We start from the raw sequence: 18,066 nt of genomic DNA, 5'->3' as shown, positions 1-18,066 counted from the left end.
ACCTTGAGGCCAGTGAATTTACAACCAATGGGTAGTGTGATTCACACACAACAAAAGACTGCATATGGCACCATGGAGGAACGTCAGCAGATCTTCCTGGGGTGTCAATTTGTGTGATAACGTCACGGAAGATTTAGTACTTGGCAGTCTGACCTGGAAGGACTCAGGGCTGGGATATAGAGTGATGGGAACATTGTAGCTGAAGAGAAATGCCAGGCTAATCCATTTAGGGGAATGACATGTAGGATGCATAAGAGAATGAAACTGTGCAAGACAAGCTGAGAAGGGAAGAGTAGTCTGAGTAACTGGGTCATCTGCTTCCTCCTCTGGGATTTTCTAATGTTCTACCAGTCCCCATGGACTGGCAAAGTCAGAAACAGAGTCTGGAGTCACAGAGCTTGGGTTTGCACCTCAAATCTGCCTTGGGCAACTCAGGTACATATTTTAAACTTAACTTTCTTCTTATTCAATAGTCACGTCAAAAGATCATCACAACTACTGCTAACAAAATTAACATCAGAATGTGGCACCAGTGTACATAGAAAATGAACAAATTAGGTAAACAGGTAACGACTGTTTGCAACATGGATATTAAGGTATCAGTAATGGGTTTTGCAATGACTTGACACAACTGTTGGTCATGTGTGAGCTGAGTATCTCCACTGATATTGCAATTCTTCAGGCATGGACAGGGAGCAAAGTCTGTCCAAACTGTCAGCTCACTTGATCTTCAGAAGAGCTCCACAAACTGGTTGTGTCTCACATTGGGGAAAGCAAGGCTGAGATTTCCTGTTGCTTCTTCAAGGTTAATAGCTAATGAATAAAACTGTAGAACTTTGGACCTAGTTTTTTTTTCAAACCACAGCAATAAGGTGTGGTTCCTGTCCATGGTGTATAACTTTCACATCCCAATGCAAGTCACAACTCAGATAGTAAGAGACCCCAACCCCAGAGAGGTCCTGTCCCATGCCTGTGAGGAATGGATGCTGAAGAATCTAGACATGTCCTGTTGAGCTTCTCTCTCAGTCTGCCAACAATCTTACCTATGAAATGTAGTCTCCATGAGAGCTCAATACAAAAATATGTGAAGAACTTTTTGAGAGCTGAAGACGTAGAGGTTTCTAAAGAAGGCATAAGAGCTCAATGTTCCATCCCCAAACACCCTGCCCCAAGAATCTCTTCATCAGTATCCTTTATATCAATATATGTAATTCAGTGTTTCCCTGAGTTTGATGAGCCACTTCAGCAAATTAACTGAATCAAGGAGGGGGTTGTAGGAATGCTGGCACATTTAAAATAACCTCGGTCTTATGACTGATGTCTAAAATAGTTGGGGCGGAGGAGGTACATTAAGGCACAATGGTTAATTCACCACATGGGACACTTTGAATCCAGCTTGTGACCTCTAGTACAACTTCCTGATAATGCATATGGAAAGGCACATGTGAACAGTACAAACACTTGGCTTCCTGTCACCCATGTGACAGACGTGGGTGGAGCTCACAACTCATGGCTTTAACCTGGTACAGTGTATATATCTACAGTGTAGATAAAGCTACCACCTGCGGCACCAGCATCCCATATGGGCTCCAATTTGAGTCCCGGATGTTCCATTTCCTATCCAGCTATCTCTTAATGTGCCTGGGAAAGCAGTGGAAGACGGTCCAAGTTTCTGAGCCCCTGCCACTCATGTTGGAGAGCTGTAAGAATCTCCTGGCACCAACTCTGGTCTAGCCCAGTCTCAGTTGTTGCAGCCATTTGGGAAGTGAAGCAGTGGAAGGAAGATTGATCTTGCCATCTCTCCTTGTCTCTCCTTTCAAACAATTAAACCAATCTTTTTAAAAATAAAAAGGAAGAAGAGTGGAGCAATGCAGCCCAGTTCTGGGACGAGGCTACTAGAGAATTCTGCGTCATGGGGCCAGTGTTGTGACACTGTGGGTAAAGCTGCTGATGGCAAAAACCAGCATCCCATGTGGACATCTGTATCCTCGATGCTCCACTTCCAGGACAATTCCTTACTAACAGCTTGAGGAAAGCAGCTGAAGACGGCCCAGTTCTGACTGTTGTGGCCATCTCGGGAGTAAATCAGCACATGGGAACCTCTGTGCTATGAAGCCGTATCATGAAAATAATAAAAATCAATTAACTTTAAAAATAGGTGCATGGTCAACACTGGCTAAAGCAGGAAGATTTGAACTTCCCACCATAATGATGCACAGTATGGTATCAAGTACCTTATGGTATTAAGAAATCACCATTTCCTTGAGGGTGCTGTGCCATTCTCTCAAGGAGAGGAGGCCAGGGAAGAAGGACACCAGGACTGTGATGCTCAGTTAGTGTTGAGCATCTCATTCCCTGGCAGGACTCAACTTCGTGTTCTTGTAAAGGAAGCATTTTCTACTATGCTACAATTTGTGCCACTCACTCTAGAACATTCTTGGATCCAGAGGTGATCAATAGATCCAGGAGAAAAAGACGGAGCTATTATTCAGTGACAACAAAAGAATGGGTAATTTACAATGAGTTTCCCTGAAGCCAGACTGGTATTTAACTGTGTGGGAGGGACTGTAGTTTGCCTGCTGGTATAATGCTGTGCTTGCTTTAGCCTTCACTGTGTACGACCCCACATGCAAAGGAGCCCAGTTGAAACAACCAAGCCTAGCATAAAAATAATTCTGGGGTCAGAAAGGCATAGCATAGTGAGTTAATCCTCTACTTGCAGTGGCAGCATCTCATATGAGCACTGGTTTGAGTCCTAGCTGTTCTATTTCCCATCCAGCTTCCTGTTGATGGGAAAGCCGTGCAAGATGACCCAAGCCCTTGGGTCCATGCAGCCATGTGGGAAACATGTAAGAAGTTCCTAGCTTGCAGCTTTGGACCAGCTCAGCTCTGGCCATTGCAGCCATTTTGGGAGTGACCAGCAAGCGGATGATATCTCTGTGTTTCTCCCTCTCTCCATTTCAAATAAAAATAAATAAATCTTTAAATTTTTTTAAAATTTAAACTTGAATTTTCTACAAAGTATTTGAAACCGCCACCAACATCTCATGTTCTCTGCCATTCATTTATCAAGACCGTCTCCCCTAATTATGAAGTCCAAGCAGTGACAGGAAAACATCCCTCAGGCTTTGTGGGTCTTCTGATCTTTCCATTTTTTTCTCTTTCCAGCGGTCTACAGGTGAATTAACTGAGCTTCTTTCATAAAGACTTTCCTTGACCCTGTGAGTGTCCAGCCCATTTTCTGCCTGCTTTCTCCCTCTGTATCACAACTGGGACCTCAACTGGGAAATACGCTCTGTAGAGTGTGGCAAGGAAGTCTTAAGGACAATTGCAAACTCTTCAGAAGGAGAAGCAAGGGACCAGCATGATGGCTCAGCTGGCTAATCTTCTCCCTGCAGGAGCCAGCATCCTATATGGGTGCTGATTCATGTCCGTGATGCTCCATCCCCCCCCCGCCCCCGTGCTCCCTGCTTATGGCCTGGGAAAGCAGTAAGGATGACCCTGTACCCACAAGGAAGGCCTGGAAGATATTCCTGGCTCCTGGCTTCAGATTGGCTCAGCTCTGGCTATTGTGGCCATTTGGGGGGTGAACTAGTGGATGGAAGATTTTTCTGTCTCTTCTCTCCATAAATCTACCTTTCCAATTAAAATAAATAGACCAGAAGATGGGCACAGATGTCCTTCACTGTTCTTGGGGGTAACCTCATTACACAAGATGACATTGTAGGTTAGCAGAAAAAAACTAATGCTTAATTTCTCTTTTCCACCGCCTCCCCCTCCTCTCGCCCTCTTTGCTCTTTTGTCCCCATACTCTTCCATAAATTGTTCCTGTTAGGTCAGCACATGTCTTGTTTCCTCCAAAAGATGTTGTATATATGAATACCTCCTCCTGTCCTACCCCTAATGTCAGTGTCTGAATTCTGACTCTTCATGAGAAAGAGCAATTGTATGACTGCTGTTATTAGTCTGATCTAATGAACCGGTTTTGATAAACATGAGAGATGACAAGGAGCCTCAGAAGAAGCTGAAACCACACAAAAGGCTCCCTTTCTACTTGCTCCCACCCTGGAGACAGAAAGCCCTCTCTTCCCTCCCCCAAATCACACGTTTCAGAAATAGCTGTGGAGAAGGAAGTGAAATGTCTTCACAAGCTCACAGCCGATGGTGACGTGGGTTAAGCCAGGCTTTAGAAAGAGCAGAATTGGAAGAGTATATCTGACTTACAAATCACAGGGAAATAATAGGAAAATTTCAGGTCTAAAAAGAGGCATTCAGTTCCAACGAAACTGTATCACATAATACAATGTAAACAATGAATAAAAAAAATAAAATATATAAAAAAAAGAGGCATTCAGTCCTGTTAAATTGGCTACCTTTTCAGGTGGATAATCCCACACTCACCTTTGCTTTTAACAGATCTATGACACTAAGAAACATGTCAACAATCCTATACGTGCAATATTCTCACTGTCCCGTGGAGAAATCAAAACTCATGTTCTACCCTATGCAATAGCAGCTTCTCAGCCATCAAACATGGCCGTGTTTTCTTAATGACAATGGTGACAGGACAATGCAATGCTGCCATTACCTTTCTAGAGTTTCCTTTCCCCCTTTACGCTCTTCAATCCCAACGTCAGTGACTGGGTAAAATATTAACTCTTAAACTTTCTTCTGGGAGTTCAAGAAATAATTCAGTTGGATGAAAGTTGTCAAGACAGGATAAGGTCCCACCGAGAAACCCTGGTCCAAAAGAACACCTGACTGACTCAAACTCGAAGCATGGAATAGAGACAGCGATCTTGCAGCAGCAACATGGTCAGATGAAGTCTTCCTGAATGTATAGGAGGAATCCCAGCATTTCAGTCATTGAAATGGGCTGGAAATGGACACACTGACTTTCTTTTTCAGATTTTCTGCAGGAATATTGATGTGGCTTCCACGGCAGAAGCTGGAGGTCTTCTTTGGTGTACTCTGTCCCTTGGTGTTGATGGGGTACAAGTTTTATGTGCACTTTCCATGGGAGCAAGTCCCCAGCTCTTGATCTTGAGGTTGTCCTGAATTCTGTATTGTAAATAGGCCCAGGGATTCCAGCTCGGGACTTAGTTTGTTCAATAATGTAGAATGTTCTTTCATGGAGTGCAGGGTGCATGTAGCACATACTGTTAAAATGAGGATAAGTGCTCTGGCCGACTGGGGAGTGGGGAGAATGCAGCCCTGGAAATTTAACAGAATATGTAGACCTGGGAAGTCTGTGTGGTTCCCTGGTGGCAGGCAAGGCCTCAGGAGAGCTGGTCAGTGGGACTCCCTACTTAGCGGAATAAACAAGACACCCTAGGGACAGTGATAGCTGATACAGTCATCCTTTTCATTTCCTTCTCCTCTCTGTAATTCCCTTGTGTTACACTCAAACTTTGTGAATATTTCCTAAAACAGAAGATGCTGGCATAGTAAGTCTTAGGAATAAGGGAGGAATAGCCATTTTCTGCTTTCTTGGGCAATTAAACTTGAAAATCACACAGATAATACTAGAAAACACACCACTTGGCCAGATGTGCCAGAGGAAACAAGCATTTGGGAGGTTCTGTGGGACACAGGGTAGGAAGGAACCAACAGTAGGAGAGTCTCCTGTGCCTCTCACCCCATGGTGACTTTATCTGTCATGCAGAAGACAACCTGGGATGCTACTACTTGATCAATGGAAATCAGGAACAAATGGATGTGAGAAAGATGAAACACTAGTTTTCTGTAATGGTATTTCTGGAATCATGTCCAGCAGTCTTCATGATATGACCAACCACAATAGAGCAGTTAACTCCAAGTTGACATACAGAACTCTACAGCATGTCATGGTGGCCTAGTCTTGGGATCCACAATTACATAAGAAAATGGCCACCTCACAACACTCACCCATCTGCAGCACACACCCATCAGATGCCAACACAATGAGTCATTCTTGGCCCACATCTTCTAGGACCTCAACAATCATATCACAAGATCTCTGTTGGACAGCAGTCAATGATACAAGGATTTGGTTTCACAGCAACACTGGAGTCAGCTGGGGTAGGGGCAAGGACAGGGTACACACTCACCTCCTCTTGATGGTAAGCATCACACCCAGGAGAATGATGATAAACATGAGGAGGCCGGCAATCACACCAGCCATTTTCACAGTGTTGTCCACCTGCTTTTCTGGCTCTACAGTATTAGAATTCTGGGTGGAGGCACCTTAAAGGGAAAAAGAGGAAGAAAGATGCTGAATGGGCTCACATATGTAACTAGCAAATAACAATGACAACAGCTTCATGTAATGAGGGAAAACTAAGTACCAGACACCACGATAAGAACATTCTAAACACTGTCCCACTTCATCCCTTATGACAGTTCCTTGCTTGTGACGTTGGGATAATTACTTGATTTCTTTGCAGATGAAGAGACACGCAGACAAATTAAGTGCTTGCCCAGGGTTCCATAACTACCATGTGGGAACATACTTTTACAGTGAGATCAAGTGGAGGACTCATCTCATTCTGCTCTGCTCTATGGTCAACCACGAGCAACAGCTAAGCATAGGGAATTATTTCTATCCTCCCTCATTCTTTCAGGCCAGTGGTAGAAATATGAGGTTAAGGCACTGGATTGTAAAAGATGGAGTATGTTGTTCCTTTTATAAATGGTGAGGTGAAAATTTAGACTATTAAAGGAAATTGCCTGGATTCAGAAAATACTGCTGATTAAATGGGTTTTTGGCCTTAAATACTGATGCTTCTTGCTCTACGAGGTGCTTACTCATGGACTTATTGCTAGGTAGAGGAAGACAGGGAACCAGTGACAATGTCTTTTCAGCCTTGCACCAGGTGACTTTCTGGGTTTAGCATGCTCAATCTTTGCACGATGAGAAAATCAAAGGAAGTTGCAAAAAGCCACATGGCTGATCAAAGTTCAGTCCAGGATTCCCCATGTTCTTTGATTTCATGTTTGGGCATTCATGGTCAGAGGCCTTGATTAACCCTCGTTCCCACTGTTTCTCAACCTCATTCTCTATAAATGGCTATTGTGCTTATGTCATAGCAGAGAAAAGTAGACGGTGAGAAAGCCAAACCCCTCCATGCTACATGCAAGGAGTTTGAGGCAATTTTAAAAATTCTGCAGGATGGTCCTGGGTACCCTCAATGTACTTCTTCCTACTGCACTTTTTATTCCCAATAGTGCCATATTTGTGGGAAGCATTTAAAAGCCCCCAAAGCACACTTTCTCTCATTTGTCTCTGCTTCTCTGACATACTAACATCAGCACTGTCTGTCAACAGCCAGCACATCTCTCTGGTCTGCAGTACCACTGGGAGAGTTCTCTCTTTCTCCCTTCCTCCCCACCTTCTCTCCTCTAAATGCTGATCACATTTTAGAACACTTCACATGTACCCTACAGTGTCTTTAACCATAATGTACCTATATTATCAGTTACTTGCTTGTACATTTGTCTCCTCCCGTGGTCTTCAAGCTCCTCGGAGGCAAGATGACAGCACATTTATCTTTGTTTTCCTATGCTAGCATGGACCCTGACTGGTAATCAGGTCTCCCTCGATGTCCGTGGTTCTATAGTGTTTAGCTAAAAGAGTGACGTCTCTGCCTACACCTGTTGCTTCTGGAACTGAACTGAGTTTTCTCTCTTGAAATTGGGCATGGGTTCATAGACCTCACTTGAGTCTTGAGTTTAGGGGAGGTCAATACTCAGACACTCTGGCTCTGCCTCCCCAAACTCCCTGACATTGAAGTACAGTCCTCCAGAACAGGATGTACCCTTTTGTGTTTGCTTAAGCCTATCTCGTATTTCCTCTTGCACAGTGTTTCAAAGTAGACAAGTTGGGTTCACTGAGCCAAGTCTCCTTAGCCAAACCCTAAGGCTCCAACAACAGGCAGTGTGTCCTGCACATCTTTTTGATGCTAGTGTTCAACACAGGCCTCCCTTCTCACAACTGTGGCTTTACAGATAATTAAAGGATGAATAAAGGTGGGTGAATCTTAACTGTCTACTTCATTTGTTTTTTTCAATCATTTTTTGTTTTGTCACTGTGATTCACTTGTGCCAAACTGTGCTGCCAGGTAGAGATTTTTTTTTCTCCTGAAGGACTTGCGAATGAGGGGCTTTCATTCATTCTTTGCACTAGCTAAAAGGCAAGGCCAACTCTTCAAATCCCAGGGCTGTCTGAAGGGGGCTGCTGATTTACAACACAGAGAAATTCTGCGAGGAGTTAGCCAAATGCCACTATCGCAGGGCCAGTTTCACACTGCAGAGTTGGGGCTGGCCTGAGCAATTTCAACACAGCACCCATTTACCACTTGGGAGGCAATGAGATATGACTAGTCTACTAGCATACCACAAGCATAAGCGGCGCAGACCAAAAATGTCCTCAGTGTTCACAGTCTCCTTTGTGTTTTCAGGAATGTTGGATGCTGGAGCACCTGCTCACTGGCCAAACATCTACTTAGTGCCTGCTAGGAGGTTGCATTTTAGAGGCTGAGAGTGGACAGGCAAAGGGAACCTGGAGAGAATTTTCTCACTCCGTGAGTACTTTCTCATGAGACTCCCACTTTTCTCCTTGGGTAATCACAGTCATCCACTACGCAGCAGGCATTTGATGATGCAATATCAGCACAACAGGCAGAGTTCTTGACTTTATAAAGCTTACTGCTAGTGAGTGGGGGGTCTGGGCTGTGGACAGATAATTAATCAGCTAAGAATCAACTATAGCAAACTTCTGACAGTGTCAAGAATTTGAACACAGTGGTGCACAACACTTGGCAAGTGCCTAAAGGGGAAATGAATCACAGCTGGGAGGAAATGGCCAGTAGGGTGAGCTCTAAGGCTATGTCTAGACAAAGAGCCTGGAGGGGCGTGAACGTAACAGCAGCAGGAGCAGCAGTCTGGCTAAGGCTGTGTGATGGAGTGAGGAGCCTGGCGTATTCCAGAAATGGGGTATAAGGAGACAAAGAGGACAGCGTTTCTTAGAGAAGCTTGAGAGGTCAATGGGACATCACAAGTCCCATTGGGAAGTTTTGCTTTCAGGCCTCCCCAGACACAGTATATTACAGCATGGACATGATATTCAAGAACGGACGATGTGGTCAGATTTGTGTTTCTAGAACACTCCAGCTTTCACATGGGACTGAAGAGAGCCTGGGGATGTAAGTTGTGGGATTATTGGAGATACCCAGGTGGGGGATGAGAGTTGCTTAGGCTCAGGCAATCACAATGGAGAAAGATGCGATAACAGAGATACATGAAATAAAAGTAACAGATCTGTTTCTTGATTATAACACATACAAATATAATGAAGAGAGAACGGCTGTTGAGGGTGAGCACAAGTCCTTGGTTGGCATCACAGGGTGGCAAGAAGGCTATTTCTAGGTTCCAGAAAGAATGAAAAAGGTATACATTTATAGAAAAATATGTCTTTGGGGCAATGTGAATCTTAGTGATGTTCCAGAAAAAGATGAGGTCCTATGCTGCAGGTAAGCATGTCTGAGTCACAGGTACCTCAATGGTACCTGAAGCACAGGGGCTGGTGATGTCACTAAGGAAGAACAAAATGTAAACAGAAGCGGTCCAGGAGCAGAGACTTGGCAGTTTTCACTGTCTGGTAGGTGGGAAGAGGAAGGTAAGCCTGCAGGCTCTGGGCATGCTTCTCCCAGGGGCTCCTCTCAGTGTGTCGAGTCCACAGACTGACCAGAGATGAAGGAAGTAGCTTTGGAACCAAAGGACAGATACCATGCAAAGGTGGCTCCTATGCCAGACATAAATGAAGAATAACAGAGATAGAGAGTGGGCTAGGCCCACTATTACTTGGCGGTGAGCAGTGTATCCACAGGGCTTGGGGGGGTGAGGAGCCTGAGCCATGGGGAAGCATAGCAATGTGAGCCACTGATGGGATTCCTGGCAATGTGGTGGGTCTTCCACAAATGATAGCACTAGGTTCCCACAGAAAACTATCTGCTAACATTGTAGGTGGCAGTTTTATCTGCTGTGCCACAGTGCCAGCCTCTATTTCATGAAGCCCACTCCACTCCCTCAGGATTAGCTTTATTTATTCAACCTCAGAGGTCATGCTTTCTTCCTACCCACTCCTTCCATGCAGCCAAACAAATAGCCCAAAGGACTTCACCGGGATCCAGCATGAGGAGCAATGCTCTGCTCTGCACTGGTCACATACTCCAGTGAGTCCTGCAGAGTCAACACACCAAGAGGAGCCTCTGGGAGAAAACAGGACAAGAGAAAACTATTCACCAAGACGTGGTGTACTGACAAGAATATTAGCATTATCTAGGATCCTATTAAAAATGCAGAATCATGGGCTCTACCCCAGAGCTACTAAGCCAGCAGTTACATTTTAACAAGGTCTCTACATGATTAAGGTTCATGCTGAAGTCCAGAGATCACTGACTTTGAAGGTGTCTCCGTCAGAATCAGGATTTTTCAGACTAAAGAAGAGGGAAAAATCAGATACGAACCCACCACTGCTTTGAAATAAGAGGCCATTGTGGAAGATGGACTAGATTTGGTTCCTTTAATTTCAAAGGTTGGAGCTGATATCATGGATGGAAGTGACCAGAGGGTAGATGAGTGGGCAAAGAGAAGGAAAAGTTTTAATGTGGAGCAGGTTTCTGGCTGAGGCGAAAGCAACAATGATGTGGGGAGAGCAAGGAAATCTTTGTGGTTTATAAGGCCTGTTTCCTATTGAGTCTTCACATAAAATTTTTATTTTTCAAATCTATGTATTTGAAGGGCACAAAGACACAGACAGAAGGATAGTGAGAGAGAAGCAGAAGGGCCCATACAACTTCCAATACCACCTTTGATGTTGAGATGCTGTGGTTTTATGAGACACATAAAACGGTTTCAAAACAGAACCATGTAAGTTTGAGTCAAGAGGTCATTGCTAACTAGCTATGACCTTGGCCAAACCTATGAATTGTTGTTTCATTTTGCAAAATAGGGAAGAAATGCCAAGTTCATGGAGATTTTCTAAGAATTAAATGCAATTGTGGAGGTGAAAATGCTTGAGTAATCAGAGGAATTGTTCACGTGAGTGGCATAATCATGATACGACCTTGAAACTGGTATCAAGGTAAGTAGGGTTCAATGCATCTCTGAACTCTGGGTGCCAGAGACAGGGGTGGTGCCTCCTTGCAACCTGCTGCCTGCATCATCCGGCCCTTAGGATAAAAGTAAGCAGAGCCCCTGGTGTTAAGCACTGAAGTGTCCTCAAACAGGCAAGGTCTCTATCAGGCTTATATTGGGATGATTTAATGGCAGCAATAACATAATTTGGCAACAAGGGATTAATGACTCATTCTCAGAGTACTCTCACTGGTAACAACCTGCAAAGAAATGGAGCAAAAATAGAAGACACAGATAAAGAACACGTAATTGCAACTGATAAAACCTAGTAAATCCCGGAGGGTGCACAGCACATGCTGTTGATCACTGTTGATGGCAAAGAATGGAAGGCAGATCTCTGGGACACAATTCTGAACTTCCTGAAAACACATGACGGCCTCTGAGCTACCCAAGGACACATTATCCCTAATGTCGCTTATCCATGGCAAATCCCACTGTGCTGGCAGTTCACTCCTGTCTATTTCATGACTTCTTTTGTTGAAGAGTTTCTCTTTATTCTGACTTCCTGGAGGAGAAACCCTTTGAAACCTGACTGAGTTGCTTTGTCTACATTAGTGAAGGTTTTACTTATTGCAGTCACATCTGGTTACAGGGGTTTTGCCAAAAGGAGACAATTGGGAAAAGATAAGGAAGCTGGGAAGCTTCCCAGTTCTGCTAGTCAGGTAGGCAGCACGCACCATCTTGCTTTAGTGGGAAGTGAATTCTCAGAATGGTGGACTATTTCTAAGATGGAATGGAATTCAAGTCCAAGACGGGAAAGAAGCTGGTAGGAGAGCATCTGGATTCTTCATTAGATTCAAGACTCTAGACTTTACAAATTGCATCCCAAGGCATTAAGAGTGTTGGTAATTGTGATCATGAACTACTTCGGCAGGTTCTGAGGATTGGAATTGTTGTGAACAGGAGGGAAGCGAGAAGCCTGGGGAGAAACAAATGCTGCTGTTGACTTTTCAACATCAAAAATGCGTATTTCAGGTATTTTACACTAGTAAGTGTGGCAATGATAAGGGGGGAAGTAGAGTCTGGTAATTAAATTATCAATTTTTACCTTCACTGCTTCAGAAAGGAGTGAGTAATCACTAAAACCCAGCACAGGCATATTAGTCAGCAGTCAATCAGGGCAGGAGAAACATGCAGACAATTTACTAGACACCTGCTACACAGAGACCAGAAGATAATGGGGAAACAACCCACAGGGTCCTAATTCCTGCCAGTGAAGCTCAGACTGGAGAAACAAATAGAAGTGGTGGGGTTATTACATCCCAGAGACAGGGATCAGTCCACAGAGCAGGGAACTCCAGTAAATCTAATGAAACTGAAGCCATGGCTGCCACAGAAGGGTCTGAGATCAAGTGCCAGACAGTTTCTTCTTTTCTACTGTTTTGTCATCTCAACCCAGACAACACTTGGGCTCGAGGTCCAGAGGGTCTCTTCTTCAAGGGCTACCTGCAGGTCTCATCAGAGAAGGCTAACAGTGGAAGTTGCATGTGAGGCCGTATGACCCAGGGACCAGCATGGGTTTCCTGTGGCTTATTTCTTTGCCATCTAAAACATTATTCTTTCTTATTTTATTTAAAGGGTGGGAGAAAAGGACGAAGGAAGAGAGGGAGAGAGGAAGGGATGGAGGCAAAGAGGAGGAGATTGGGGACAGAGGAAGGAGGAGGAGCGAGAAAGAAAGGAGAGGGACATAAGAGGGAGAGGAAGAGAACAGTAGAGAAAAGTGAGAAAGAGTGAGGATGAGAATGAAAGACATGGATACAAATTTCATCTGCTGATTCACTCCCCTAAACATCTGAAGACAGACTAGGCTGCGTCAGAAGGAAGCTAGAAGTTCATAACTCACTCAGGATCTCCATGTGGGTGGCAGGCATCCAATTACTTGGGTGGTCACGTGCTTCCTCCCACACTATATATCAACAAGGAGCGGGAATTGGAAGTGGTACTGGGACTTGAATTATGCACTGTGATATAAGAAACCAGATTCTGGCATCCCAAGAGGCAACTTAACTGTTGTACCAAACATCACTCCACTTTTTGTCATTTTTGAGGGGAGTTTAAACTTGTAAATCAGGAAGGATATCAAATGTTGAGTCTTGACTTCAGTAAGACCAACATGGATAATTTGGGGCTGTCTTTTAAGACAATGAGAAGTTAAACTGGGGTTTTCCAAAAGATGGCAACAGAAGGGTCAAGGTAGCTGACCCTCAAGTGAACCACTAGTGTAATCAACAATGAAAAGTTAACATAGTTAGGACTTAAACTACAAACCAGACAGCCATTTTTAAGCCCTCTACCCCATATCTTTTAATTCCTCATTGCATCCCTATGAAGCAGTTCTATCACAGCATGCTCACTGAAAAGATGGGAAAAGGTAGGATCTAGGAGACAGAGTAACAACAGTAGAAGTGAGGTACAGACTCCAGCAATATGGCTTGGAATTTCTTCTCATTTGCCCGCTGTACTACTCAGCCGACAGAGGCTCAGCAGAGCAGTCTGGTCATCTTCTCTGTGGCACAAAGAAGCCAACTGCTACTGAGGAGATGTGGAATCTTATCTCAACCAGCCAGATAAAAACATGTTTGCATTATACCCATCCCTGCTGACTTCGCCACCTGCTGTACCAGGCAGTTTCATTTTCTATTCACCCTTGTTGAAGATTATCCCTATCATGCCCTCCCACCAACATATCGTATTCTAATATCTAAGGGATTGATGAACATGTCATGTGAATCTTGTTATACGGGCCAAATTATACAGACTTTGTTCAAGTGATATTTCAACTTGACCTTTTTAACTTAAGTTCTCTCATCCTTTTCATTTTCTTTGTATATCAACTGCCATCTCAAGTCTTTAATGCATTGAGTTTAGTTTTATTTTTAATCTTTAGGCTTTTCCAGTAATACCTTTCTTGATATTTGGCTACCTAAGCATCCTATATAGTAATTCCATAGGGAGGCCAGTCTTGCTCAAGTTTAGACGGCCGTTTTCTGTTGTATTTGCAATATGCTTTCTTTGCTCACTTTGTAACTAATTTTTGAAAATGCTGACTACCTTTCCCATGCCTTAGAACAGTGCCTCCCTCACCAGATGTGACTGATAATGGAGTACTTGAGAGGGATTATTCCATCATTGTTTTAAGTGACATCATCTCGAGTAATAAATAAACTGCCTCAATTCATCATATGACAGAAATTACTTTTAGCCAGGATTTAACTTGGAGTCAATGTCAAGTAGCTGAAAAACACTAGAGATACAGGTTTTTCAAAGATAGCTCTACCCTTGGTGCAGAAAACCATTTAGTAAGTACTGAGTTAAGTGTAAAGAAGATACACATTCCTGATATCGCAGACTTTCTCAATATTACGCAGCCAGTCCTAAGGGGTTAGAAATGACTTCATCACAGCCTGTACAACGAAGTCTGCTAAATATTGCTGTCAGAAGGTGCCCTCATTTTCAGCCTAAAATGGAGGTTAGCACCCTGTGAGATGGGAATAGCTTTAATTGATTGTTTGAAAGCATTCAGGCCACTGAAACAAATTGTTCCTCAAGTGCTGATTTTGCTTGGTCCCATGCATCACTCACTTTCATGTTTCCAGGTGGACCTGGTTTTGCACAGCAAATGCTCTGTGCAGGTCAGATTCTAATTCAGTCTGTCTGTTGGAAAGATAACTATATGAGGCCCTTATGGAGACTATCTTCTGACTGCAAAAAAACCCCTCCTTTGTTATGAATTTAATCCACTGAAATCTACTATGACAGATGAATTTAAGAGCAATTTTATACAGAGGATGCTAGACAAGGTCATTCTGGACAGACCCTTCATTCTGGACAAGTCCTTTTAAGAGGGTTCCCACAGTTGGGGCCTACATCATCTCCTTATGCCCAGGAGAGGCCACCCTAGGAGTGCTGTCAGGACCCAGCTAGAGCTGGAGTTAGAACTGCCTGCAACTAGAATAGCTTTTTAAGCTGTGATTAGAGTTGGAGATGAAGCTGTGTATGAAACCAGGAGTGAGGTGCACTTGGTGAACAGGGGTAGATGTTATGTTGATGAGAAGGATGTGGCTGCAGTAAGCGTAAGTTTAAAGCAGGGTTCAGGAACCAACTGTAGCATGGTTTTAGAAATGTCCTGGTAGTTAGGCTGTAACCACAGAGAGGGGTTACATTATGCCTACATTTGAGCATGGATATGTACCAGACGTAAAAGTTTTTAGACTATGGTCATGGTACCTTATATCCAAATGGACTATATCTAATATCCTGACCCCATCTGTGCCAACTAAGTTGTTGTTGGTCATAGAGAAAAGTCCTGTACATTGCCTGAACTCACTGTTTCCAGGATGATCATGGTGATAGAGGCACAGCAAGGTGCTAGGGATGGCAGGTAATGAGGAGTTGGTCCTGTTGACCTGGAGGTCACTACTTAGTGGGGGAAGGAAGTGCGCAAACTCGTAATTAACGCTCAGTTTGCTGAGTGTGTACACAGAGGTGTGTACAGGAAAGAGGACACACAGCTCAGCTTAGCAAAACTGGACTATGAGCTTCATTTCCATGTCTTCAGTGGCACTGTAAACATCGCAGGTATTTCTGGACCACCTGAGATGTCCTCCTCTCTTCCCTTCCCGTTCTGAATCCCTGTGGTCCAGCTTAGCCCTGCCCTGCTGAGGAGGATGAAGAGGCTGACAATTCTGGCCCTTCGCATTCAGAAATCCGCTCCCAGGGGCTCAAAGCTGCTTAGTGGCTGCAGACAGGGGCACCCACGGCCTATGTTAGGGATTAAGGGCTTAGTCTGAAGAGCAGATATAAGAGAGAAGAACATACACTCTTTAGGATGCCCTGTGGCCATGTGATACTCCCGTTAGACTTTCGCAGGCAGCCGAAATCAGAGAGCATAGGGTCCCACTGAACTGACTGTAATTCCTCCTGTGGAGTTCAGACCAGGCATTGGGCAGTGATGGGCCAAGGGAGACCTTCTCTGGAGTATACAGTGTGGAGCAGAGTATAAAGGCCATTCCAGGACACAGAGAACAGTGAAGCCAAGGCCAAAGGCAGGCCACGATCAGCAACAGCAGCTGAGGCTATGCAAATGGAGAAGAAAGAAACCAAACATGGAGAGGAGGCTTCAAGTGGAGACCAGTCTGGGCCAAACACAGAGTACAGACAACAAGAGAACCCCTAGAGCAGATGGGGTGGGACAAGTAGATTTTCTGGGGTGGCAGCTTTCAGCTGTGAGAGGCTCGGGGCCTGTCCACTACACCAAGTCACAGCCCTGGCTGCTCCCTGCCACCTATGGCTCAGGATCATGACATTTGAACGTATTTTTGATTGCTAGGATTGTTCTTACGAATTTCCACACCGTTGCTGACTTAACATTGCATACATTTGTTCTCTCACAGTTTTGTAAGCTACAAGTTTAAAGTCAAGGTGACAGCAAAACACCCTCTGAGACTTTGCAAAGAAACCCTTCTTGCCTCCTCCTAACTTCCGGTAGTGGCTGGCACTCATGGGTGCTCTTTTGCTTGGGAATGTATCCCTCTCATCTCTGCCTTTGCTGTTCCACGCGGCCTTCTCACTGTGATCCTGTGTTCACACAATGCTTTCTCTGACTGTAGGAACATCTGTCTAGCAGGAATAGGGTCCACCTTTCTGACTTTGCCTTAACATCTGGAATGACTGCCTTTTTCAATAGAGTCACACCCAAAGGTACTGAGGATCCAACTTCAACAGATCCCGTAAGGGGCTGCAGTTTTACCCCTAACTCCAGGTGAGACACAGACTTAGGAACGGACAGCAAAGAGGAAGGAGACCTCAGCATTTCTTGAAATACAATGTAAATGCTAACAGGGGTCAGGGGTCAGGACCCAGTGTGGGGAGAGGAATGTGCCACAACTGCTTCACAATGGCCTGAGAATAATACCAGGCGTCTCCAGACTTTCTTTGTCTGAATGTTGAGCAGGGTGCACAGGAGCCAAGGTTCCCCAAGGCTCTTGCTCAGAAATATAATTTAATTCTTCCTGACCAACTCCAGCCAAATTGATCCCCCAAGGGGTGACTACATTACCTGACCCAAGGGGTAAGCGGGGGCAGGAGAGACAAAGATATAGCAGCTGGGGAAGCTTAGTGCCTATTGTGTCTCTGTAGCATGAAGCTTGCAGCAAGTGCCAGAGTTTCTGGAAAGGAGAGGAGGTGCACAAGAGGGAGCAAGAAATCTGTGGGAAGGATTAGCAGAGGCATGAGCAGGATCGGAGACGGGAGCCAGGCAACACGCGGCACAGAATTCAGATCACTGCAACCAACCCAAGCGAGGGTAACAAAAGCAGCGGTGAGAGCTGGTGGTGGAGATTCCAGTCAAATCCACCACTGTGATTTCTTTCTTCTAGTTTTTATCCCCTGGCTTTTGGAAGAAGAAACATTGAATCACCGTGCTCTGTACTAAAAGCTGACCTATCCACGCCCCAAAGGATGGATGGGAAAGCAGCTTTGCTGTGAGTGGAAGATGGTAAGTAGAAGCAGAGGCCCGGAGCAGTTCTAGCGTGCTGGCCACCCAGGCGCACTCAGAGTCCTGACAGGAGGCTTTCCCTATCATTGTCGGCGATTCTCACCTGAAGCTTGAGCCCTTCTGGGCCAGCACAATAGGAGGCTGGTCAAGCACTGGATTTAGCGGGACCATTCCCAGCAGGTTTGAGAGGCTCCTTTAAGGGCTCTGGAGCATCAGCCTCCACATGGCTTGGCAGGGGGAAGTGGAGTTATCTGCAGTACAAACACTGAACAGAAAACCAATGCTCAGCAACCTGCCATCAGCGTCAAAAAATGGTAGGAGCTTGGTGTTGTGTCAGAACCATTACAGGTGTGGGACAAGGTGGAACGTGGTGAACAGAACATGCCTTGCACATC

General features: G+C 44.7%; 1 protein-coding gene across 1 annotated transcript in view; it reads right to left on the bottom strand.

Moving 5' to 3' along the window:
• Positions 1-18,066, bottom strand: part of PTPRT (protein tyrosine phosphatase receptor type T) — a 937,772-nt gene that overhangs the window by 141,054 nt on the left and 778,652 nt on the right. Inside the window, exon 15 of the mRNA XM_058679424.1 lies at positions 6,090-6,225. Coding sequence (XP_058535407.1) covers positions 6,090-6,225 — 136 coding nt within the window. The remainder of the gene's footprint in view (positions 1-6,089; positions 6,226-18,066) is intronic.

Source organism: Ochotona princeps, chromosome 22 (genome assembly GCF_030435755.1).
Source record: "Ochotona princeps isolate mOchPri1 chromosome 22, mOchPri1.hap1, whole genome shotgun sequence".
NCBI classification, from domain to species: Eukaryota; Metazoa; Chordata; class Mammalia; order Lagomorpha; family Ochotonidae; genus Ochotona; species Ochotona princeps.
Note: the sequence above shows the minus strand (reverse complement) of the source record. Positions and strands in the feature narration are given on the sequence as shown.